General features: G+C 40.0%; 1 protein-coding gene and 1 long non-coding RNA gene across 3 annotated transcripts in view; both read left to right on the plus strand.

Moving 5' to 3' along the window:
• The window catches only part of man1a2 (mannosidase, alpha, class 1A, member 2), a 141,640-nt gene that overhangs the window by 23,268 nt on the left and 90,910 nt on the right, over positions 1–27,462 (plus strand). For both annotated transcript variants that reach the window (XM_040034718.1, XM_040034719.1), the window contains exons 3-4: positions 4,474–4,735; positions 26,784–26,880. In XM_040034718.1, the coding sequence (XP_039890652.1) occupies positions 4,474–4,735; positions 26,784–26,880 (359 nt within the window). The remainder of the gene's footprint in view (positions 1–4,473; positions 4,736–26,783; positions 26,881–27,462) is intronic.
• On the plus strand, positions 9,603–17,626 carry LOC120735380. The gene is made up of 2 exons (XR_005696235.1): positions 9,603–9,647; positions 13,430–17,626. It is a non-coding gene; the product is annotated as an uncharacterized LOC120735380 (long non-coding RNA).

Genomic DNA, 27,462 nt, shown 5'->3' on the forward strand with positions numbered 1-27,462 from the left:
TGAGATCAAGGAAAAGGAAAAATTATGAGGACTTAGGAAATGACAAATCTGATTCACAGAGAATCCAACTGTACTTAGAGAAAACTCCTTAACGCCATGCTTAAGCTTGTTGAAACTACAATGTCTAGAAGACGGAGTACAAAATGTGAAACTTACTTCACCTTAGCTTTATTTGACCTTGTTTTATGCAGAACAGAACAACTCGTTTAAAAAAAACAAACAAAAAAAAACAAAACAAAAAACATCTCATTGCAAAAGTTGGAATTTTAAAGGAGAAACATATTAGGTCTGTTCTCATTTTGAGTGTTTAGAGCTGAGATCTACATAATTCTGCTCCTCGATGATACTGGTGATGAAACAGGGCTGAACTGAACTCTTTTTCTCAGCAATATGTATGGACTGAATAAGTTTTCACCTGTTTCTGGTATCAGATCACACAGTCTGCGGCAATTTCTTTATTAGCATGATTTTCATAGTTATCCTGTGTGTTTAATGGGTTTACAGTAGTAGTAGTAGATGTGTAATATATTGCATGAAGTGGAAAATGCAAGTGCAAGTAGCATTTGCATGTCCTCGACTACTTTGTCAGTTATGTTGATGGTTTTCATGAATGTTCGGATAGTGCTTTGCTGTGAATTGAGGAATGGCATTATCTTGACTCTTTTCATAACGGATGGCACACTGTATCTTCAGCTATAGAAGGCAATAAAGGAGCCACCGAAGCACTTTTCCTTATTATTTGGAGAATTTCTGGCCATTTGATACAAAAACTTGAAAAATGAAAACCCATATAAAAAATGCTACCACAATCCTGAGAGAGAGGCAAACTTTTCTTTGTGTGCAGGAAAACCCTGTACTATTGACTATACTGTCATCCATTTGGCTGTATGTGCACTCAAAATCCAAATCCAAGAGTGCAGGCTCTGTAACACTGAGACCTAATCAAAGAGCCCAAAATAGAGGAAGCAGATGTGCACGCATACACCCACACAAATCACAGATAATATAGTGACACGCAGGCAGGATTATAGTCTGTACAAGAACAATACATACATGAAATCCCTACAAAGCAAAAGCAGCACATTTGAAGCATCCCTAACGATGTGAACATTCACCTGCATTCACAGTAAATGCCATGTTGTTTCGAAATGTGTTTTCTATCAATTAAAGTCAAGACACGCTGAGTTGCAATAATGAATATTTATGAGTTGTTTCCAGGGCGATGTTGCATAACTTGGAGCTGTTTATTTTGGTCTCTGCTGGCCACACATCCAGCATCATGACAGACTTAGAAAATGGATGCACACTGTGCCGTTTGAAGGATAATTAGTATAACACATTTTATTTTCTGTCACACACTCTTATCTCGTTGCTTTCCTTCACACTTTGTTTGCTTGTTATTGTTCTACATGTCTTTTGCACCTTTTTTCCCTCCTACCCACACAGTGGGATATACTGAACTGGCCAGGGTTTAACCAGTCTGTTGTGCAGCTTCGGAAAGGTTGCACTTCCAGTCAAACATAAACAGGTTAAGTAGTGTAACGGGAAAAATGGGCGGTGATCAAACACAGCCCCTATCCAGCCTTGTCTTATAGCCCTGTTCTTTTTCCTATGTAATTTTTCACCTGCCTATTTTCTTAACTGTTTGTCCAATTAAGATTCCCTGGACAGGTCAGCAGTCCATCACAGGGTTAATACATTTGTTCTGTTTTTTGGCAGCTTTTTACTGCCTTCATTCCAGGTCCATCTGATCTTTCAGCTTTGGCTCAATTTTTTTTTTTTGTGTCCATAGATGTAGGCAGTCTATTCTCTTGCGTGCAGTGAGGCATGCAACTCGTATGTGCACATAGGTTCATCCATATTTGACACTCAGTCTTTGAAGTAGCAGTTTATTTGCAGCGAGTAGCAGAGTCAAAAATTTGTTTAACATCTAGTTTAACAACCTGTGTATGCGCTGCTCTTGTTCATGTTTGTGCTGTTTTGGTCCTTTAGCTTAGCCCCAGAAACAGGGAAGACGGGGATCCCTTTGTAGTGGAGTGAAACCTAACGCTGAAAACAATTAAAACGGTCAGCCATTGTCTGCACTTCTCATTAGGCATTGCATTCTGCACAGGTGGAGGAAAAAAGGCTGCTGGTGCTAGCACTGCTGACATTTGCCTCCTTAGCAGACTAATGTGACATTTGTGTGTCTGTGTGAGATTAATGCTTAGAAATAACCTAAGCTCATCCATGAAGCAACCCTACCACTTGTCAGTAGTTTTTTTTTCTTTTCTTTTTTTCTGTTCTTTTAAAATCTTTGGTATGGATGCAAAACAAGGAGCAGAAGTCTGGCTTCATGCAGTATGGCGGCTCTCATACAGGAGCAAAACCTAAACATTATTCTCTTTCCTTACATTGCTCTTGTGGGTCTGGACAGGCTTCCTCTCTTTGTGAAGTTAGCTCACGTTATATCATCACCTTTTATCAACCAGGTGTACAATAAAGACATCTGCTCTAATGCAGGCTGTCTCACACCTCACTCTGCTAACCATTTCTTTCTTTTCCTGATTAGCAGTAATTTTAGTCTCAGGCTGAGAATGGATGTACACGCCAGCATGTAAGCATGCATGAAAAACACCTGAACAGAGGGAAAAATACCCAAGTCATGACCGGATATTGATAACGAATAAGAAACCACACAGGCTAAGAACTGGACGCTGAAACATTACAAGTTAATAAATAAGTAAATTAATGAGCACACGCAGGTCTACAAACAACAAAACCGCATATAGAACATTTAGGTTTTTATTTTTCTCTTGTTCGTGTCCTATTTGTATTCATGGCCTAACTGCTGATATAGAAAACACTAAAAATCATTCTACAAACACTTAAGAAAATTCTTTGGCATCCTCTGTGCTAAACGCTGTTCACCAGGCTTTTAAGTAAAGTAACGTTGTCATTGTAGAATAGCTGCAGCACTTTACAGGATTATTGATTTTATTTGAAATGAAACTAATACATAGTGTAGTGTTGAAGGCTCAAGGTTTATTTTTTTTAATATGCATGTTTCAATGATAGGGAAACACACACATGGGCACGCACACACACACCCAGTGAGTTGTTTTTCTCATCTTCTTAGAGATGTTGAACTGTAACTCCGGGGAGACTTGCAGCTGAGTCCACACGGAGCTCAGCAGGTTATCAGTTCCTCCCACATTTCCTGTGTTTGTCACACTGTAGGTCATTAATAAACAGTCGCATGTGTTTGCAGTCAGATGAAGTGCAAGCAAGTTGCTTGAAGATTCCTCATTTATTGTGGTTTTTTTTTTTTTTTTTTTTTTTAAAGCATTTAGGACACTGACAACTAAAGCAGTGCATCAAGGAGTAATGAAAATATTAGAGACAAGTGTCAAGGCAGTGAGTCTGTAGTGTGTGTCCTATGTGCAGATATATATATATATTTTTTTAGTTTTGATTTAAAGATGGGTCAGATCTCTTTCATATTTGATAAGTAGCATGTAATTTGGTAAAACAAAAATCAAATAATGTAGCATATAAAGGGAAAAAGCTGTTTTTAAGCTAGAATTTACTGTAATGAAATTTGTTATTTCAAATGTAAGAAATGTACTTTTGTATTCATAAATGTAATGGTGGTTAGTTATTTCCAGCTGAACTGGTCATTCATTTTGTCTTCATTTGTCAGCAGCTCAAAGAGCTAACCTCTGCTGCGTATCAGCGGACATGCGGCTGAAATTATATTTGTGCAAATCCGGATGAGGGCAGGGAGAGATTCAAAGAGATTGTTTCAGTTTCTCCTTACTTCAGTGACCACAGAAGAACAGCAAAGTGTCGTCGGCCTCCTGTCACCTTTGCTTCAGCTCCCCACTATGTTTGTTTTTCATTACTGAAGCACATCCTCGCGGGGTAGAGCCTTGTCAACACCCCTAGGGTTTGTACAGTCATGTGGAACCACAGATGATGTTTGTCATTCTGCCATTGCTGGTCTCCTCATTGTGTTCCTCCACACCTGTCCCATTTCCTGGAGCTGATGTAACTGCAGATTAATGGGGTTGGGGTTAGGTTTCTCCTGGGAAAATGTTTATTTGTGTTTTCATTATCATCTGAGTAAAATGGTTTCCTGCAGATGTTTGTTGCAGTGATCCTCAACCTGCTGACCTAAAGAAATTCAATAGTTTATTAAATATTAATGTAAAAAAGGTAAACAGTAAATATTTTAGTTTTATTTTCCAAAAATAATGAAATATTAACTTCCTAGAGGGTCAGAGTTTGTTTGTAATGCCCATCTTTAATTAATTTCAAGCACAAGTCTCTCGGTACACCTTTCTTCCCCAAATGTTTTTGTGTGCGTGTTAGCTATGGTTACAGTAACCCTTCTAATTTCACTGTGGGGATGAGCAACCGACTTGTGAGGTCTATTGGAAATCAAAGCAGAGCATAAAGAAGTAAAGCTTATCTTATTCCTTCCTCCTGTAGGGAAGAGGAGGAGAGCCTGCGGGATAAGATCCGTGCAGACCACGAGCGAGCACTGCAGGAGGCAAAGGAGAAGCTGCGAAAGTCACGTGAGGAGCTCAAGGCCGAGATTCAGACGGAGAAGAACAAAGTGATGGAGGACCTGAAAAAGAAGGACGTAGGTCCCAAACCGTTGCCGCCGGTACCCATGCCTAAGGTGGTGGGCGTGAGCGACGGCGAGCCTCCAGAACCCGACGTCAAAGAGAAACGAGACAAGATAAGAGAGGTAACGTGATCAGTCTCTTCTTTCTTTTCTTGATTTGATTCATTTTAAATAAGAAGTCAATCTCTGTTTCTCAACCCCCCACTGAGAGCAAAAACAAAAACGGCCCTCCCACGCAGGAAAGGTGAAAAAAAAAAATTAAAGTGCATATCAGTGATCTAGAAATTCAGATGAAAACAATTTCAAGCCCTTTTGCTTTGATATGGTTATGTTAATGCAGCAAGAAGAAAGAACTCGTTTTCATATTCATAGCTTATTAGACTCAGCTGTTACATACAGTTAGTGTTTGTTTTCAGTTCTGTGACAGCAGCGCTGCAAAACATTTGCACTTTTAATCACATATTTCCATTTTAAGCAAATACATCTTATCTTAGTTTTTGCTAAAGATTTTATTTGCAGGAAATGGAGATTTGTTGGTGTGTTGAGAAACGCAGGTGCCATTGTATGCGTTTGCCAGCATGGGACCTACAGTATAATACCACTTATGATATTATATCCTTTCACTGTGGCAGCTTTGGTTAACATAGTTAAATCAGTGCCATTAAATCCCATGAAGCCCAGTCTTGCAGTAGAGTGCAGGATTGGTGTGTGGTGTATGTGCGGCCCAGTGAGTCCTCCTCTGTACTGTATATTTGAATACTTTTTCTGTTGCCTGTCTGCCTGAGCTCCAGCTTTTATTGAAAGCAACAGCGAGCCAGACGGACAGTGCATGTGCAGAATGCAGATGGTGCTATCTGGTCCCGCTCTCTATGCCAGGCCCAGCGTATCTCCCTCTCCGTGCTCCTCTTCCTTTCTCACCCCCTGCAAGTTCTCCTGCATAATTGCCTCGTATCGTCTCCCATGAAACAGCACTTGGAGTCAGAACACTCGTGGCGTATGGGAGCAGGGCCCATTCACTCCAAACCCGCCTTTGTCTGTAAAGGCCCCTTTTTGTTCCTTTCATAATTACCATTCAGAGAGAATGCCGAACACTCCCAAATGAGCAAGAAAGTAGCAGCTGTATGGGCTACGGCACAGTACACTCCCCTTTTCCTGATTGCCTTGTGATTCCAAGGAGAAAGTCTAATCACACTCTGCAAAACAATTGCGGCTGCGAAGCTGGAGCTTTTTCTTTTTTCCTCTTTTAAATCCCGGCTAGAGGCAGCCATTTGGCCTGCATTTTGCTGCCATGAATTCAAGTCCAAAGGGATGTTTCAGCATCCATCTTCTTGTCATTGTTCATTTTGTATGTAGACAGTCAGCAGCCTGTTACCACCCAGATTACATGGCGTTATTTCAACCGCCTGACTTTTTTTCTGACAGTGTTTCTCCTGCATCAGTTTTGAAGTTATTTTGATTTGCTTCAAATTGACATCTGCGCTCAGTCCGTGGCTGCGAAGGATCACTGATTGTAAATGATTGTTTCCGGTTATATAATCAGTTTGGATTGTTTGCTGGGTAAGAAGTTTTCTGGTGGTCTCAAAACTCAAGCAACCACTTGTAAGAAAATAAAAGTTTCTTATTTTGTAGTTTAAATATATATTTGTTGAAAATGTTACGTAAAGCAGTTTCACCCCGGTTCTTTTTTATTCCTCAGGCCTCCAGAGACTACACCGGACTCAGTAGTCATTTCACAAAACCTTTATTCATCTTCAGTTGCACATGCACCTTCTAAAGGGGAGATGTACGGGGCCGGTGTCCCTCTGCAGATCTTCACTTCTTTGTTTGTTACAACCAGTTTTATAGAAGTGACCCCATCGTAAAACCCACATAGTGTGTTGTAAATTCTGTGTTTGTGCGTACCTGTGTGTGTATGTGAGTGAGTGTGCGTGCGTGTGGATGTGTGACTTCTTGTCGGTCATAAAAGTCCATCTCCCCTCACCCAAGCTACACCAAATTCCTCTGCAAAACATAGAAAACATATTACAAGCACTGAGACCCCCACTCGGCACCCACTGGGCCATTGGCCTCTTGTCATCTTACTTTTACAGCTAAGCATGTGGAGAGTCTCCTGCAAACCTACTTCTAAGTTATGACAGTTATTAGGGCAGGGCGATATGGCCAAAAATATTTATCACGATATATATTTGAAAATTTGTGATAACGATATAATTTCTGCGAGACAAAATACAACTCCACAACATTACTAGCGCAAAAAAAAACCCCATCCATTTATTTTCACTTAAAACAAGCAGCTGTTTTTTTTATGTGCATTAAAGCTATATAAACATTTAACAGTGCAAATGCAAATTCCTTGCTGAAAGTTTAACCAAAGGGCATCTCTAGTAGAAATGGGCTGACATATCCTGAGCATAACCATGTATAATATCCACTGAAGTTAAAAAGAGGTGCTTTGCTACATTAAACTGCAGTGTGCCAAATAAAAAAGTCAAATATGTATTTTTTGGACCATAAGGTGCACGGGATTATAAGGCAACAAAACACTCAGATAAATCAAACTTCATTCAACTCATTCTTATTTCTTCCTGCACTTCTGTACCATTGATTCATTAATGCTGTATTTTATCACAGCTGCTCTATTCCCATGTTGTTGCAGTATATTAATGACTAACCTCATATTGTGGATGGATTATCTCAGTTGTTCTCCTGACTGAAGTTTGGTCCGTTTACAGCATCCTGCCATGCGACTGCATTTGTCACTAACCATCAGGAACCCTCACGTTAACTTTTATCGAGGGGGAAAGTGTTAGCGTTCATCCTCCAGCTTCACAGTTTATGTTATGCTAACATAGCTGTGTCGCTAGCAATCACGTAGCACATCATTATATACCAGCTAGCCCAACTTCAGTAACCCTACAAACGTCACTGTGGTGTAGCTTCCTGTCTTCATTTATGTTGGAAGTGATAGCAGAGCTGTACGTTTGATTTTTTTTTTCCAGAAATCTCTCAGTCAGAACATGCTATATCATGCTTAGGTAACTAGTGAAACTAGTGAGCTAACTTCCTGCTAACTTCTAACTCCGTTAAATGTAATGAATTGTGTTTTCGTGGATGCCTGGATGTTAAACGTCATAGTTACACCTGGTAAAGCAGCAATGCTGATCGTTTTATTAAAGATGAAAGAATTTAGACAGTTTATAACTCTCAGTGATGTTCGTTTGACTTCGGGACCTTAAAGGACGGAGTTTAGGACCCAGATTACTCCCAGATTTATGAGCACCTTAGTCCGACAAATATGGCAATAACAACGGCCTGCTTGCATGTTCTACAAAAAAATGTGCTTTGTTGTGTATCTGACGGACAAACACCAAACCAGTTAAGTTGCACCATTTTTTACCTATTCACCGGTTATCTGTCCACTTATAAAAGTAAACTAAATCATTTGCTGTATTTAAATGTACTTATACAGGGAGTGCAGAATTATTAGGCAAATGAGTATTTTGTCCACATCATCCTCTTCATGCATGTTGTTTTACTCCAAGCTGTATAGGCTTGAAAGCCTACTACCAATTAAGCATATTAGGTGATGTGCATCTCTGTAATGAGAAGGGGTGTGGTCTAATGACATCAACACCCTATATCAGGTGTGCATAATTATTAGGCAACGTCCTTTCCTTTGGCAAAATGGGTCAAAAGAAGGACTTGACAGGCTCAGAAAAGTCAAAAATAGTGAGATATCTTGCAGAGGGATGCAGCAGTCTCAAAATTGCAAAGCTTCTGAAGCGTGATCATCGAACAATCAAGCGTTTCATTCAAAATAGTCAACAGGGTCGCAAGAAGCGTGTGGAAAAACCAAGGCGCAAAATAACTGCCCATGAACTGAGAAAAGTCAAGTGTGCAGCTGCCAAGATGCCACTTGCCACCAGTTTGGCCATATTTCAGAGCTGCAACATCACTGGAGTGCCCAAAAGCACAAGGTGTGCAATACTCAGAGACATGGCCAAGGTAAGAAAGGCTGAAAGACAACCACCACTGAACAAGACACACAAGCTGAAACGTCAAGACTGGGCCAAGAAATATCTGAAGACTGATTTTTCTAAGGTTTTATGGACTGATGAAATGAGAGTGAGTCTTGATGGGCCAGATGGATGGGCCCGTGGCTGGATTGGTAAAGGGCAGAGAGCTCCAGTCCGACTCAGACGCCAGCAAGGTGGAGGTGGAGTACTGGTTTGGGCTGGTATCATCAAAGATGAGCTTGTGGGGCCTTTTCGGGTTGAGGATGGAGTCAAGCTCAACTCCCAGTCCTACTGCCAGTTTCTGGAAGACACCTTCTTCAAGCAGTGGTACAGGAAGAAGTCTGCATCCTTCAAGAAAAACATGATTTTCATGCAGGACAATGCTCCATCACACGCGTCCAAGTACTCCACAGCGTGGCTGGCAAGAAAGGGTATAAAAGAAGAAAAACTAATGACATGGCCACCTTGTTCACCTGATCTGAACCCCATTGAGAACCTGTGGTCCATCATCAAATGTGAGATTTACAAATGTGAGGGAAAACAGTACACCTCTCTGAACAGTGTCTGGGAGGCTGTGGTTGCTGCTGCACGCAATGTTGATGGTGAACAGATCAAAACACTGACAGAATCCATGGATGGCAGGCTTTTGAGTGTCCTTGCAAAGAAAGGTGGCTATATTGGTCGCTGATTTGTTTTTGTTTTGTTTTTGAATGTCAGGAATGTATATTTGTGAATGTGGAGATGTTATATTGGTGTCACTGGTAAAAATAAATAATTGAAATGGGTATATATTTGTTTTTTGTTAAGTTGCCTAATAATTATGCACAGTAATAGTCACCTGCACACACAGATATCCCCCTAAAATAGCTAAAACTAAAAACAAACTACAAACTACTTCCAAAAACATTCAGCTTTGATATCAATGAGTTTTTTGGGTTCATTGAGAACATGGTTGTTGTTCAATAATAAAATTATTCCTCAAAAATACAACTTGCCTAATAATTCTGCACTCCCTGTAGGTTTCAGTGCTCTCCCTCTGCTCTATATTGACAGGCGACAGCTTTCCCAGATGGAACGTGCTCATTTTCAGTTTTTTGTTGTTTTTGGCTCTCCATAGCTGTTGCCACACTTATAATTCATCAGCAGGCGCTGTATTATGGATTTGTGTTCTGTTAATTGCTGGTCTTGACAAAAATGTTTAAGATTTAAGACAGACTAAAGCTGAAGGTTAATATTATTTGGTGCTTCATTGCACAGGAATACCAGATTATTAAAACCAAATCTAATAGACGAGAAAGGGTACTTTTTAAAAATGCAAATAAAGGATCTTTATAATTTCCATGAGCACTGCAATTTGGAAATGACATGGTGTTTACTGGGACCTTACTGCTAAAGACTACAATTTTGAGCTTTTGCAGTCCAGCTCAGGGTTTGGCAGTCAGAGAAATCGGTCAGATCCAACGTCGTAATCTTTCTGCTTTTTTGACCGGTCATGCTGCTCAGGCTCTTTGTTGCCGCAGAAATAGAAAAGAACTTGCTTTTATGACTTCCAAATGCATATTTCATTGACACCCCCATCTCCCCACCCCAACATCCAGTAGCTCAGAGCTCTGTGCTCTTTAGCTATTCAGCTAATTATGTGACCCAGACATCAGCGGCCATTAAACCTGTGTCTGGAGATGGAAAGAAAAAGAAGTGAATGAATTTGACTGTTGCCGTCTATTCCTGTCACATCATGAGGTATTGTTGGCCCAGAGCTGTTGAAATAAGGTGGCTGGAGTTAATAGACTGTGGCTCAAAGGCACTATTCACTTAAAGGAGCACTAAAATTTGTACATTAATAATATTAAAAAACACTAGTGCCTGTAGACAGGTTATAGAATAGGATGTCATGAACACTTTAAAGCAAAAGGGTGAAAAACATGATTAGCTTCTTAATCTATAGTACTGTAGATGAGAGATGGGCACAGATGTGAGTTCCAGTTGTTAAGTGATGTTAACATGTTGTCACAGTGTCTATGTGCTGATATGTTACTGTTAAAGAGTTGCTAACACATTGCTCAACATACAAAGGCTTTACAGTATCTTACATTTAGGCCTGTAAGTATTTGGACAATGGATTTGATATCAAAAAATTAAAATGTGATTGAAGCGCAGACATCCAGGCTTGAAGTCCAGTGCAAAGCGTTTAGGAATTCTGCCCATTTTAATACAGGTTCTATATTCAGAAGCTCTAATTTAAGTGGACAATAGATTAAACATGAAAACGTTCAGTCAATAATGCAGTATTTTTGGATCATCAGCATACAATGTACTGTCTGAGGGGCACAGAAGCGACTTGGCGACTTGGCTTAGCAGTCGCTCAAATGTGACTGCAGAGCAAAAGCAAACGATTACAGATTTGTGGCTGATATTGGAGGTAGCGCCTGTGTGTTTCCCTACAGAGCTATGGACTGCGGCTGTAAAGCCCAGATAAATCAATGACCAAAGCAGCCCTCTTTAAGTGCTGTCTAAAAGGTGCCGCTATCCAGGTGCATCGGCCCATAAAGACACAGAAAAGGTTTCTGATGGAGATGTGAAAAATCTGCAATTGAACCCATGAGTGTCCTCTCCTCCATCTCTTGTGTCAAATCTTTCTTTCTCACAGGTGTCCTCCCCCAGTCGTGTTTTCGAAGCCCTAATAGTGTTTGGCAGATGGCCTCATATGTTGTCTGCACACCGGGTCTATACTGCAAGTGTGTGTGTTTGTAGCACAGTTGCCTCCGGGGTAGGGCACAGCTTAGCTTTCATCATGCTGTTTCACACTCTCTCTGGCTCTCCAAGTCTTCCCCTCCTCTTGCTCTTAGCCCTCATTCTCTCTTTCTATTTTGATCTTATCATTCTTTTCAATTATTTTTGTTTCCACCTCAGTCTCTTTCTTACTATTAAATCCTTCCCCTTAACTCTCAGCTCCTTTATTCAGCATTATTTAAAAGTCGCCTCGAAGGATTCTCCCTCATTGGTAGCTACAAGTCTTAATAAAATCATAAGGATTTCCATATTGATTTGCTGAACAACGGGCACTTCTCATCTTCAGACAACACTGTGTATTATTTGTATCTAACACAACAAGTAGGCTACAGGGAAAGAGAATCTACACAATATAAACAGGCTTTGTGTTATCTGAGTTTTACTTCCTTTAGAGCATGTATTGTGTATTGGGGCTGAGCTACAAGCGTTGTTTTCTTTGTTTGTTTGTTTGTTTTCTTTGAGGCAATCATGTTTGGTTGTGTAAGGCTTAATGCTTTCTTGTAACCAGCCTTTTGCAGCACGAGGTTAAGTGGTGACATTTGACAATCCATCCCTTCAGGAGAAGGCAACAATATCCACACGATATGTGCGAGCAAATAATAAGGGCAGAAGAAAGGTTCTGAAAAACAGAACACTAATCCAGAGGGGAGAGTGTTGATCATTAAAGCCATTTGTCTTCTATAAATGAAACATAGTAAAACATAAAATCTAAATTCCCCAGTCGCAGAATCATCTCCTGTCAGGACAATGGAAGCAAGCGTCTGGAAAGCAGAGCTCATTAGCAAGAAACATCATTTATATTATAATTCACAGTATAGATTATTTCAACAGCACAATGTTAGCACTGGAGGTAACCATCTTGGAATATAGACGAATGCTCCCAGGCTGGAATAATTAGAGCTTTTTCCCTGCTTCGTTATCTGGATGTTACTGCGATGAACCTTATTGGCAGTAAGTGTTGGAGGTCCAGGGCCATAGCTGAAGGCAACTCTAAACACACAGGTGGACATGCCTTTGAGAAATAGAAATGGAGGAAAGGTTCTGCCTATTTTTTATTTTTTTTATTTAAGGCCAAAGATTCTGTCAAACTATTTCAGGGACAGGGGAGTGGGCATGTCTCAGCATTCTGACTTTTGTCTCGGCATTCTGGAAAAGAAGAAAAAAAAGACATGCCCACTTTTTTCTTCAGTGGCTCTAATCCTCTTCCATATATTTCTGATGTTTTATCCTGGAAAAAAGTCCTTCTTCCTATCTCATGTCTTCATAGTATTTGCTTACATAAAGTTCCTCAATCACATGAGAACTTCAAGTTCTCAAACTTTGTCTGTTGTGCGTCATTTTGAAGCACGCTAAAAGGTAATACCCTCAACACAATTTGTTTTAGTCTATTATTAAAAATAAATAAAAAAGGCTCTGAAATGTATGTCTGCACAATAGTGTCCTTCAGTTTAGTTTCATTCCATGTTTTCTGTTGGTAGTCCATGCTCCACCATGGGGCTCTATTCTCCACCAACGGGACCCTCTCCTAGTTTGAGGAACAGAGATCTGATGAGACAGCAGTATTTTATCACAGCTTGTGTCAAATGTGTTGAGGTCCAGTCTCTCATATCACAGTGCAACAATGCAAGTAAAGGTTTAGTCTTAAATATTAATACTGGTTGAACTGCTTTTCCGCCCCGTTAGTAGGGAAAATGCTTTGTTTGCTCACAGTATGCTGTAATGTTTTTACGTATTAATAAATACTAACCATGATAGGAGAGCTGTAATGGCGTATCGGTGTTAGATTACTCAAAGCATTTGAATATCATTACAAGTCACCATTGAAGTTTGGAAAAAGACTACTTTCTTTAATAGAGGTAGAAATCAGAGTAACTCGATGATGATCACTACACAGTGATTTTGTCGTACATTGCAGAACGGTCATCTATCATACATTAGAGTGTCTGTAAATTGGAATTGATTGTCTGTTACATTTAAAGCCCTTCATGACTTGGCTCCAGGTTGCCTATAGGAATTGCTATGTTGTCACACCTAGATCATCAAGTTACAAACCACAAACCTTTGTTGGGTACTAGCCAACGTTTGTTTTTCAAAGGCTTTTCTTTCTTCAGTAATTAAAAATATCATACAGGTATGTCTACATACTGTGCATGTGCAGAATAGTTTAGAGTACTGTACCTTACTGAAAAAAATAAAGAGTAACCATGACGATCCCTGACGGTGTCCTTGTTTTCTTCCTTCCAGCTCCGCTTGTCAGTATTGCTTTGCTCTAACTTGTACGTGTTCACTGTCCTGCTACCAGATGAGTGTGAAAAGAATCATTTAAAGTAGTAAGATAAAGCTCAGAGAGTTTTTGTCAAGAAAGTGTACTTTTGAGATTTGTTCACATATATAGAAAAGGAAAAAAAATCTACTGCTGCACCACATCTATGTTGCTACTTCATAACTAAAGTTTCCACTCACCAGTAATAGTCTTTTATCGCAAAGCAGTTGTAGCTTTAACCTACAGAGTGAACATTCAGATGTTGTCTCAACAGCTGTAAAGTTATTGGCCATGTTGTCATGTGCCCTGTCATCCTAAACTGGTTGAATAAAAATTAAGTGTGTGTGTTTTCCTCTGTCATTTGTTAATCTCACTTGTACTTGTTTTTGGTAAGTTCTGGTAAATTGTTTGTTCCCTCCTCTACCCTCCATTTGCCTATTGGATGGAGACCCAACAGTGCGTCCCAGTGCATTGCCTGAGCTCCTTGGACAGGAACCTGATAACTTACACTTAAAATCTAAACACAACCAGGCTTTTGCAGTTTGGGCTCCTCTGTTTTGGTCTGTTATTTACCTTACACGGGGTTTTTCGTTCTTTCTTTTGGGTTGCTAATCTGCTATAAACTGTTTTGTTGAAGAAGGTTAAATGGAAGTGTAGGAGTAGCCAATGCTGGTAGTGTATGTTCCGCGTTGCCGATTCATTAGCTGATACCTCTGGAAATATCTGATGGTAGAGCATGTCTGTCAGCCAAAACTAAGAGCTTAACTGCACTTTGCTGGAGAGCTGGTGTTGAATACCTTTATCGGGTGAAAGGCAGAGAGCGTCCTGATTGTTTTAAGTACAGGACAGGCATAATGAGCCTCAATTAGACCTCAGGTGATGGAGAGAGAGAGACATTGAAAGTGGCAGAGGACAGGCTCGACTTACAATGGTCATCTATCCCTTTGGGCTGCTGCCACAGTACAACAGCTCTATCTCTAATATTTTTTTCCTGTCATTTAAACAATAGAAAAGTCTAAATGACAGCAGTTTAATCTTTTCAGCTCTTCCCTTCCAGTAAAATCACAGGGCTGACAGTGAAATCTGTTTTTCACTGTCAGTCATGTGATTTCCGCCCTCCTTATCTTGTCTGTTTACAAAATATCTGCCTGCCTTGTGTATGTGTGTAACTCGGTTTGATCACTTGTCTTTGTGTGGATATCTTGTGCTTTTACGGATGAGCGTCATACATCAAACTGTATTTTTCCCCCTAAGAGGGAGCAAGAATGGCAAAAAACTTTTTTTTTTTGTACTTTCAGGAAACTGTCTGACATTTCAGAACTGGCTCAATTGACGAAAGACAGAAGGCTGCAATTGGACTGCAGTTTCTGTCTCAAAGTGCTTTCTCATGGGGGAATTATGTGGTTCTCCTCTATGTAAAAGATTGAATTCGGTTGTGATTCTTCAGTCCTTCTCCAAGCTTAGCAATCAGAGAAACATGAATGGAAAAATCAGACTGTTTTCCTTCAAGCTCCGGTGTCAGCTGTAATCAAGTGTGCACCTGAATCCAGGGCAAACTACCACATCTATGTTGCTACTTCATAATTAAAGTTTCCACTCACCAGTAATTGTCTTTTATCGCAAAGCAATTGTAGTCTTATATTGGCTTTATTCACAATAATATTGACTTCATACTCTCTTGGGGATAGAAATAGCACTACAAGGTTGCTAGTACACATCAAACCTATAACATAAATTTACAGCAAGTGACATTTTATGGATTTTTTTCCCCCCAAGAAATATTAGATCTTTCTTACTGCTCAAGCGAAGGAAAGTATGTTTTTTCCCAAAACAACCTTTCTGCAGTGGATGCTTTATTTGATGAATATTTTATATAAACGTTGCACAAAAAGTAAGAAAATTTGTGTTTGGATAACTTCTGTGTTACTTCTGTAACAATGCTTCTTCTCCTTAGTTGGTGCCACATTTGTAAGAAAAATGCATTTGTGGGCTAGTTAACAGATTATTCTCTCATTGACTCTTGTTTTGATTTTCTATATCCCAGGTGCTGACTATTAGGTGCCTGATTAGCACCTGATTAGCAGCACCTGTGAGCATGAACCCTGCCACGTTTGACTGATCTTAATATGGCCCACAGGGCAACTTCACCCGGAGTCTTGCAAAACCAAGACACGCAGCATTATTTGGAGTGAGAGCTAGTATCATCTACAAATTGAAAGCCAAGTTCCATATAATGGAGGATGTACAATAAGTTGACAACATAAGAAAACAGTTTCCTCACTCTGTCTGCACTTAAGAAGTATAGGTAGTAGTCTACAGATCTACTATCAAGGTTTGCAGGATGATATGGCTCTCTACCCAGAGAATCCAGAACAGACTGCACACAGCCAGGGCTACCAGGAGGCCTGGCATGACTTCCTGTTCACCGTCAGACCCAATTGCGCTTGTTTCAGCAACATGTGCACTGGAATCTGAACATGTGGAGGAACATTATGTTCAGTGATTTGTCCAAATTCTGCCTACAGCAGATGGCTTGTAAGAGTGGCTTAAACACAAGTATGGAGACAGCACAGAGAACGCCATGCTGTTTGCTGCACCATTAGGGTAACGGCTTGGTGGAGGCAGCATGATGGTGTGGAGCAGCATCTCAGTCATGGGAAAAATGAGGCCTGTCATCATTGGAAACAATCTCAATGCTGAGAGAGATCAGAATGAGATTCCACAAAGAGTGGCAGTCCCATATCTCCACAGTCTGGGGCCAAACTCTGTCCTTCAAGATGAAAACGCTTGCTTACACACAACAGGGTTTATCGGAGACTACCTCCAGAATTTGGGAGTGGAAAGGATGGAACGGCCTGCCTGCAGTCCTGACCTCAGCCCCATTGAACTCTTGTGGGATCAGCCGGATTGTTCTGTTCGTGCCAGCGTGACCAGAACAATCACATTGGCATACTTGTGACACAGCTGTTGTGGCTGTGGATGATTCTGGTTATCAAATAAATAAACTGTTAAATTGCCAATTGTTTTTTTTCAATCTTTAATCATTCAGTCCAGTAAATGGCACCAAACAAGAGCCAATAGCAGAATAAGCTGTTTGGCATCGAAAGAGAAGATTTGGCAAGTTTTTCTTGGGCACAACTCGCATACTCAACTCTGCTGCTCAACCCACAAATGCAAATGTGACACCATTTAAGGGGAAATGACAGGCTTTCCAGCACTACAACATTTATTGCCAAGGATTGTTACAGCAAAGAAATAGTCAATAAAACACAAATTTCCTTCCTTTTTGTGCTAAGTTTAGTAGTTGTGCTTATCACAGCAGCTACAAATCACTCAGTAGACAGATGAAATACAGATTGAAAGCCATTATCCAAGTCATTGTTACAATACACTATGCAGATCATTATACATTCAAGGGGCTCGCTGCATTGGGTGTGCAGACATCTGCTTACATGGACAAAGCTCCAGAGTGCAAGTGATTACCTGAACTTTCATATTTATTCAGCAGTTCTGCTCTTTAAGAACACTTTGTAAGCACTGCATTTAAATGTGAACAGGATGATGATTCAACATTTCCAGTGCAAAGTGCATTCTTGCCCATAACACTAAACCAAAACAGAGCCCACTTTAAAAGACTTTCAGCCACCTGCTCCCAAAACCATCATGAGTAATGAATCACCAGGTTTCGAGTCGCAAGGAAATGAAATTCTAAGTCAATACAAAAACACAAAGCAGAGATGTTAAAATGCTGTGAACTGGTATTGAATCATGAGCAACAAGTCCATGACTGACTGCTTCTGTGTGATGTACATTCAAGTTGATTAGTCTGAGATACTGATTGCAGGCTTTTTATTCTTGCTAAACACACTCTTAAATAAAGAGTGTGTTTTTTCACTGTATTTTCATACATTTATTCAGAGACTGAAGGCTACAGCTCGATTTCATGTAACCACCTGGAAAACACTTTATGTCAGCAGCAATGTTCCCTCTAATTTTTCATGTGTCTGAGCGAACACTCAAACTCCCTGAGCGATCCCTCGGACCACTGTGAGCAACAGCAGACGTGTGCACTGTGGTCACGCCGGCCAGCATCAAATCCATCCAACTTACATGGTTTATTAAAATAATCAAATTACAGCATTTACATTTATGTTAGATGACTTTTAATTAACTGCTTTAGCCCACTTACAATGAAAATTAAAAAAAATTTGTTCATGACCTGTGTAGTATGTTAACACTATTGGAAGTAAAAATAACATGAACTCCCATTTTGAAAACACAACTTTCTTTCTTTTTTCTTTCTTTTTTAAAATAAAGCTCTGACTTGTCTTATGAGTCTGTGGTCTGGGAGTCCTGTAACTCTGTCTGAATAAAATACAGTATATAAAGACCAATGTTGGGCAAAGAATTATATAGTTACTACTTCAAAAAAGTAACTGAGTTTTGCAAACAACAGTTTTTTTTTTTCTTCAACATTTCAAACTATTTACAGAACAATCAGCTGTTCTGCATCAAATCTGATGCCACACAAATTATTTGTGCCACTCCAAAAAATAATTTCTGTCCACTATGAGATAAAGGAGAACAACAGCCTGATACCTGCAGGCCTGACAACATGAGATGTATCACTGCTGTAACACCTGTAACATTCAGTAGTCTCCTCATTGTTCTGACACACACAACAAAACTATTGACTACACTACACACTAACTACACAAGATTTGTGCTAAACGTCGCAAATCTCTCACATCTGAGATGTTTTACTCCTAAAACTTCCCCCTTGATTGGTCGACATGGTACATTTTTCCACCAATAGGAAAGGCTGGGTTTTTTGGTGTTGTTTTTGATTGTGTTGAGTGCTTTCAAGCGTTTTCCTTATAAAACGCAGTTTTTACCGTTTCTTCCCGCAGTAAATATAAACAACGATAGTATTCAGGAAGAAAACCAAACATTGCAGATATTTTTATCATAACTCTGGTTTTACGTGGCCTATCAACATAATTTAAAAACTGGTGTAAAGTCCACACTTTTTCAATTGTTCCGTCTGTCCTGCTCACATCTCCAATGGTTGTACACGTTGTCATTAACGTGGCTTCACTCCACATCAGCCACGCCGCTTTGCTAGCTAAAACACCGGTGTCGGCAGATAAGGACGCTGTCATAGCCTGTCAACGACGTTGATTAGCTGCGTATATGTGAATCGCATCATTGGCTGGACTATGAGATAAGGTGGCATTGTTCTAATCCTGTACGGGAGCAGCCAGTCACTTACTAACACTGCAAAACAGAATTGTTAAAGTTTTAATTTTAATTTCAATTCAGGTTAGATTTTTTTTGGGGCGCAACTCAGATTTTCTGTGCGCAGAGACCGTGCCAGCAGTGTGCAATCACACACGTGCACAGCTTAGAGGGAACATTGGTCAGCAGTATGTAGTAAATATTTTGGATGTGAAAACGAGCTGCATGTTCAAATAGTGAAAAATGTTTGCCTCCAAGTTTATTATAAATGGTCACAGTGTCAAGTTCACTTACAGTTCTTTTTCAAGTTTGATGCGGTAAAGCTTAGGCTTATTTAGCTTGTGTACTTGGTTGATTTAAAAAAAAAAAAAATGCAAAAATGGTTAGATGATGTAAAAAGTCCTGATTTATTTGTCTAATATTTACTCTATTCTGCACTTAATACTTATGGTGAGTCATCCTCTCCCCTTTAAAATATCTCACTGGAAAATATAATCTTCTTGGTTCTCACTTCTAATCTTAGTCATTTTCTTCTAGTTCAGCTTTGATAAAAATTATCAGTATAAAATCCATAAGCATTGCAGCTTCTTTATGACTTGAAAATGTCAATATGATGCATTACCTTTGAAACTGTGAGTTATTTCATATGTTTAGTTATTTATAGGCCATTACTCATTGGTAGTTCCATATGCAACTGTTAGTCACAACATTAAAACTAGCTGCCTAATAATTTGTACTTTGCTATTATGTCTTTAAACTACAACTCGTGGACAAAGAACTTTTGTGGTTAACCTGGGGTGCTGAGCCTCTGTGATTTGGACTTTTCTAGTGTATTTTTTGGATGTTTGCTTAGATCCAGATGTTTGGAGTTTGGCAAGATCAGCACCTTAATCTGTTCAGGAAAAGCTTTTGGATTGCCGCTTGTTGTCCTGTTGAGGGAGGCTGCTGCTGTGAGAGGGTGCCATTGTCTTCCCGGTGGACCTGGAAGCCTTACTCTCGCTGATAGTCATTTAATTCACTATAATAGAGATAAGGCAAGAGTTAAGTAATCTCTACTTGTTGATAAATGCCTTTAATAACTTGCAATCACCATTTGGATTAAAATCTGGCTTCTGAGACATGCTCATTGTCTCCTGGAAACATGGCCCCCGTTGATTTTTGTCCAGAGATTGATAGGATTGTCGTCATGATGGGGGGAATTGTTTGATTTGGATGGAGGTTCCATACATAACACAGAGGTAACCATATTATGAGCCACCATCTCTTGAACTCTTGGCTTCAGAGCTGTTTGAAAACAGCCTATCTTGACTTTTTTACTGCCTCAATTTCATGGGGAATTTATTGCCACCCTCTGCTTAAGTGCCATGAATGTATTTACTGCAAGAGGCAATTCAGATGTCACACTCTTACCACCCTAATGCGTCTTCTGAAAGGACTTCCGTTAAGCCAGATAGGAGGCCTCCATGGGGTGAGTTGGAAGGAGATGAGAAAGATGAGGGCAGGCAGACGGGTGCTTTAAATCAGTCAGACTGACTCTGGAGGTCACTCTAAGCAGCACATAACTCTCCAGCTCCCCAAACCTCCAAAAGCTTGTCATTGTGTCCCACTTCTGTGTGAGCTGAGCTGATTTTTTTTTAATATAATTTATTTTGTATTTTTTTTTTTAATATACATTATTTTTTCTCGAGTAATGGCCTTGGTTGCAGCCGCTGGCTAGAGAGAGATTTACGAATATTTCATTGCCCTGTGGTTGTCCATGACTGTACATTGTAATTGTGTTTGTGTGTATGAGACTGCGGCACATGAGCCATAAAGGGTGTCTGAATGATGGCTGCTGGTACTTTGGGTAAGAAATGGCCACGGGCACATTGTGCTTCTTATGTAGGGCAGGCACAAACAGCCTACCAGGTTGCCATTGTGAAGGTCATACCTTTTAACACATTGTGTAGACCCATGAAGATGGAGCCAAACCTGCCTTTCTGACTAAGACAGCTAATTGTCTTGATTTAGGGAGTTGGATTCTGTGAATAAAGAACATTTAAGAAGACATCGTGTCTTTGGGATAAATTTACAATTTTATGTCTATGTAAGAATACAGATTGGTTGCCGACTGTTTTCACACATTTCAGTCTTAATAATGCCCATTTACCATGAGATCAGGGTTTTGTTTTGCATTCTTGACTCTGGAGCAGCATTAAATGCATTACATATTGAAAGATTCATACAAAGCTGCAGTAATTTATTACATACACTACCAGTCAAATGTTTGGACAGACTTTCTCATTTAATGGTTTCCCTTTATTTTTATGACTATTTACATTGTAGATTCTCACTGAAGGCATCAAAACTATGAATGAACACATACAGAATTATGTAGTGAAAAAAGTGGGACATTTCTCCAAACATGTTTTATATTTTAGATTCTTCAAAATAGCCACCCTTTGCTTTGTTTACTGCTTTGCACACTCTTGGCATTCTCTTGATGACCTTCATGAGGTCGTCGCCTGAAATAGTTTTCAACAGTCTTGAAGGAGTTCGCAGGGATGCTGAGCACTTGTCGGCCCTTTTGCCTTCACTCTGTGGTCAATCTCATCCCAAACCATCTTGTTTAGGTCAGGTGACTGTGGAGGCCACTCTCCTTCTTGGTCAAAAAGCCCTTACACAGTCTGGAGGTGTGTTTGGGGTCATTGTCGTATTGAAAAATAAATGATGGTCAAACTAAACGCAAACCGGATGGGATGGCATGTTGCTGCAGGATGCTGTTGTAGCCATGCTGTGGCAGTGTGCCTTCAATTTGTATAAATCCCCAACAGTGTCACTAGCAAAGCACCCCCACACCATCACACGTCCTCCTCCATGCTTCACGGTGGGAACCATGCGTGTAGAGAGTATCCGTTCACCTTTTCTGCGTCCCACAAAGGCAGCTGGAACCAAAGATCTCAAATTTGGACTCATCAGACCAAAGCACAAGTCTTCCATCAGGTTTTCATCACATGTCCATTCCTCATGTTTCTTGGTCCAAACAAACTCTTCTGCTTGTTGCTTTTCCTTAGTTGTGGTTTATTAGCAGCTGTTTGAACATAGAGGCCTAATTCGCACCAGTCTCCTCTGAACAGTTGATGTAGAGATGTGTCTGCTACTTGAACTCTGTGTGACATCTGGGCTCTAATCTGAGGTGCTGGTAACTTGTGTTTTCTGAGCCTGGATGGATTTATCCTCAGCAGCAGAGGTGACTCCTGGTCTTCCTCATGTGAGCCATTTTCATCCTAGCAGTTGATGGTTTTTGCGATTGTACTTGGGGACACATTCAAAGTTTTAGCAATTTTCCAGACTGACTGACCTTCAATTCCTAAAGTAATGATGGACTGTTGTTTCTCTTTACTTAGCTGATTGGTTTTTGCCATAATATGAAATCTAACATTCGTCAAAAAGGGCTGTCAGCGGTGCACCGCCCTGACTTCTGCACAACACAACTGATGCTCCCAACCCCATTAAGAAGGCAAGAAATAAGCTCTGACAAGGCACACCTGTGAAGTGAAACCATTTCAGGTGACTACATCATGAAGCTCACTGACAGAAGGCCAAGGGTTTGCAGCGCTGTCAACAAAGCAAAGGGTGGCTACTTTCAGGAATCTAAAACATAGGACATATTGAGAGTTATTTAGCATTTGTTTCTTTGCATATATCTTTCTTATACTTGATATCTTCAGTATGTATCTACAATGTAGAAAGTAGTAAAAATAAAGAAAAACCATTAAATTAGAAGGTTTTGACTGGTAGTGTATCTCACAGTGGAACATTTTCTCACCATTTGCTTTAACCTTTTAAATCCTTTTACACTTCGGACTGCTTTTTACATTTTTTTTTTCCTCAACCAAAATGGAAAGACAAATCTTTTTTGTGGGCTGGCCAAATAAATTCCTCAAATGAGAAATACCACTGCCTTTTCCATTGGACCCTGCACCGTGTGTGAGACTTCACTTTTTACTTTCAAGCTCATCAGTTGATAAGGTGTGGGAGGGAAAGAGAGGTTTTTAATCTCTCTCTGGCTCTGACCTTAATAACACAGGGCCACTCTTGGGCTGCCAGTTCATTCCAGAGTGAGCTGGAGTGTATAATGTTGCATGATTAATACTTTTGCAGTTGCAGTATAGAAACTGGGAAGCATGAAAATAAGCAAAACACTGTAGAGGGCGATAATAAAAACCTTCAGTCACAGGTTTCCCGATCCTTAGGCACAGAACACAACAAGACACGATTTTATTAAGTTGGTCTTCAGACACTGAAACCATGTGTGAATGTGTTTCATTATGCAGTTGAAATGGGGACAGGCTGCCTTACTGAGACGAGTGTGCTGATTGATGATGATCCAGTTTATGACTAATGACTTTTTAATTTTTAAAAAATGGCCTGGATTTGGAAAAATAAGGAGAAATTGCCAGGAGATTGTTTCTAAAAATTCTCTATACTACAAGTGAGCGCTTCGATCACTGGCTAATGTAGCCATTCAGAAATAATGGTTACAAAACAAAAGATGCCTATGAACATACAGACATATTCATATTTCTTGACAGTGCTACTGTCTTCCTATATTGGTATTCTGGATTGACGTGCCATATCTTGATACATGTCAAGGGATGCTGATACACCAAATATCAGTATTTCAAAAAATACATTTAAATAGTTGAATGAATACTATGAACAAGAGGGCTCATCCCATGCACAGTCATCCTGAGATGACGTTAGTTGAACAGACTTGCATGAAACCGGCTCGACTCAAAGAGCATCCAACACTGGGCAGACTTAGCTTCAACGAGTTATCAGTTAATTGCTGCATTATCAGAAACAGATTGCACATAATTCCCAACTTGACCTCATTAGTTGCAGACTGTGACAAACATGTATGGCAGGTTTTGGTTGCAGTATTGGTATACTTGCTAATGCCATTTTGTTGCAAAAAAAATAACCAAGTAAGATAACATTATCTGTTTATTTTATTGGATAAACAAAATTTTGACAGTCTAACTTTGAGGACATAATTTACAGCTTAAAAAGCTGATAAATGTATGTTGTTGCAATACTCAGCATTTCGCCAAAATCGCAATAATAATTCATCGTGAGTGAAGACATTTTCTGATGAGCTGTTTCCAAACGCAAAACGTTTTCCTCCTCGTCTCTAAACTCTCTTGGAAAAAGAGATTTTTAATCTGTGAGATGTATACTTGGACAGATAACGGATATAAATAAATAAAACGCTTATGTACTACCTCTTGCATCATCTTGCAGCTTTCAGTTTTCGGTCTTCAGCAGAAAAAAGAAAAAACAATGCAACAACAAACACATCAGGCTGTTATACCTGGATAAATGCTATATTTTTCTGCATTTTCTGAAGTAGTTTGTTCTTCAGACCTGGCAGAACAAAAAAGCAGTAGGATGTTTACCAAGTCATGACAAGTACTAATGAGGCAGGATCTGGTAGACTTGCAGATAGTAAGATTCAGCCTAGACTCCAAATGAGAAAGCTACAAATTTATACTTTTTTATAGGGGGAAAAATCCTCTTATCTTGTAAGTAATGGTTTAAACAAATTGCCATTGTCCAATAAAAAAAACTTAGGAAAACATTAGCTTGTCCATTCGTTGCAGTTCAAATCGAAGAGTTGGAGGGGGAAAAATGCAAAATAGCATAGAAGTGGGATTTTAAAACTAAAAGTATATGCAAGATAATAGTATAAGTATAAGCAGCTGCCACAGAAAAGATGAATCATGTGAAACGACAGCGTTGTGTTTCTACTGGTGCTTCTCTGAAGAGTTGAACAGGCTCCCTTTATCCTACACCACAAGCTGTCGGATGTCTCCACACTCCGAGATGTAGTAATTCACAGTGGGTACTAACTGAAAAGAGAAGTAATCACCAGCAGCACTGACTAGAGGTAAAGGCGTGTGTCACGGCACATTTTGTGGAGGAATCTTTGGTGCAGTGTGGGTGGGAACACGGTTTATTAACTTAAACATACCCTTTGTTGCACAGTTTATCACGGTGTTAGATGCTTTGTGTTCAGTTTGGCTTAAACACAAAACTTTTTCATGTTTTCCGTTATGAAATTGGTATTTGTGATACTTGTAAGTTCTTATGAAGGTGTCCATGAACAGATTAATTCCAGCAACACTTGAAGTGTGGAACAAGAACATGGATAATTTAACAGAATTTCCTGCTCCCTACTCTGAACTACATAATACAACATAAAGCCAAATAATAATAATAATAATAATAATATCTTTGGTGCTAATAGCCACCTTCTAGCATCCTGCAGTGCCCTTTCATAGGGATATTGATGAATACAGGTCACAGGAGTGTTCATTTTGGCTGCTATTTCCTCTCTGCAGCAAATTACTGAGGAGCTTTACTTCTGATTGTAGAGTGCATCAGCCACTGGGTCAATGCAAGCCCATCCACCCCCTTCCCCCCAATCCTTTGCATGTATCTCCCAAGATACTGTGATGGCAAGCGGTAGCTGTCAGAATCAATCACTGAATTTTGTAGCCTAATGTCCAATTAGTATTCCAAGGTCCTTTAAATAAGCAGTTTGTCAACATTGTCAAGCTCCCCGCACTGCAGCGCTTGTCCTTGGCATATGAGCCAATCAGAATTTGATGAAGCGTCCAATCAACACATATCAGAGGGAGTCAGCCAACGTTTAAGTGTCCATGTCCTGGTGCGTATTAATTTGATTTATAATCCTCGGTGCGTGAATGGAGTGCGTCATGGAAAGCCACGAAGCCAAGAACACAATGAAACTCCTGGCCCTTGTCTTTATTAGCTTGGCTGCATGCCTGCTCCAAGGAGAGAGAAAGTTGGAAGAGGATTTGGATGCTCATCTGCACATGGTGGCATAAAGAGGCAGGCTGTTGGACAGAGAGGGAAACTGGCGTAGCTTGGTGGCCGTAAAATGACAGGTCTATATTTTATGGGCCAGAGATGCACTTTGTAATTTTTGTAAATTTTGTAGCTTGTAGTTGGGGAAACCCCAGCTTTCAATTGGTATTGGGAAGAGCTCTACATCTTAGTCACTTTGTCAAAACCGAGATCATCATTAACCAGAAATGATGATGAGGTAACAGTCAAGTAGACAGACTGCAACAGAGGGCAAGAAATCAGCAGATATCCATTAAAATGAGACTGTGATATACAATACACGGCCACATGGACAGGAAATGTGCCTTCTTTTTTCTGTTGTCGATGCCACATGTGTAAGAGTTGCAAAGGGGAGGAGGTGTTTTGAAATGGATAGAGAGCAGCACTGATTCAGTAAAAGCTGGCACTCTTTCCTCTCTTGGCTGTGTCATCTTCTCTGTTTGCCCTGGAGCGCCTCTTCACAGCATCAGCCTCCATGTCAGGGCTCATCTCCCAATCTCTTGCTCTTTTTATCCTCCTTCCCTCCCTGAGTCTCCTCTTTTCCAGCCTCTTTTCAAAGCTCATATGAAAAGTAGAGTCTTATTCTTCTCTGTTCAGTAGACCGATGTCTGTATGATTGGTTGAAGGGAAGTAATGCAATATAATGATATATAGAGAGAGAAGACGAGGCTTTGCCATTGGGCCTGTGTGTAGAAAAACACTATTGTTTTGCATTGAATTGATTGGTGGATTTCACGTTCCTATGACAACTAACCCAGGCTACAACAGCTGCTGTAAATAAACCAATGTAATGCTCAAATGCAAATTATATCAGTGCAACTTGAAATCATACCACCATGATGACTGTATGATTGTGTCCCTTTTGTTTTTTTGTGACAGTGATGTCACACGTGTCAAAGGACTTTGCTTCTTCTAACATACTGTTTTTTTGTTTGTTTGTTTTTTTTAGATGATGAAACATGCCTGGGACAGCTACAGACAGTACGGCTGGGGTCACAACGAGCTAAAGCCCATCGCCAAGAAAGGACATTCCACAAATATCTTTGGTAAGCCAGATACTGCCGCCTTTACCCATCGGCAGTTTGCTCACACAGTCATAAGTCGCACTTGGATGCATGCGTGATGTGCACACACACACACCATCTTCCTAACACTCAGACAAACACACACGGCTCGTTCTCTTGTGGACAAGGTCATGCGATAGTGCCTCCAGCAGGATGCATATCACATTAGGGGAAAAAAATGTTTGCAAACACGAGCATAGGATCGCTGAGGCTGCAACAAGAGGATGCACGTGACGAACAGGAGAACTCTAAATGTATTTGAGATACTGCAGATATTTAACAAGTCTTTATGTAGTGCATAGATCTGCACTTTGTTAGTGAGCAATAAACACTCAAATAATCTCACTGTTGGGCTAACACTCCAATGTGTCAGCCTTATCACAGTAAAGTTGTAGTGTTAGGTTTAAAATTAGACAGTGTAGCTGATAATGCTTGGTGAGAAATTCTTTTTTGTACAAGGAGAGACAATCGGGATTTGTTTATTGGTATGCACCTCTTTATCTGCCACCTATGATGATCACAATGATCCAGCCACTACACTCGTTGTAGTTGAACATTTTGTAC

Source organism: Simochromis diagramma, unplaced genomic scaffold (genome assembly GCF_900408965.1).
Source record: "Simochromis diagramma unplaced genomic scaffold, fSimDia1.1 OVJJ01000091.1, whole genome shotgun sequence".
Lineage (NCBI taxonomy): Eukaryota > Metazoa > Chordata > Actinopteri > Cichliformes > Cichlidae > Simochromis > Simochromis diagramma.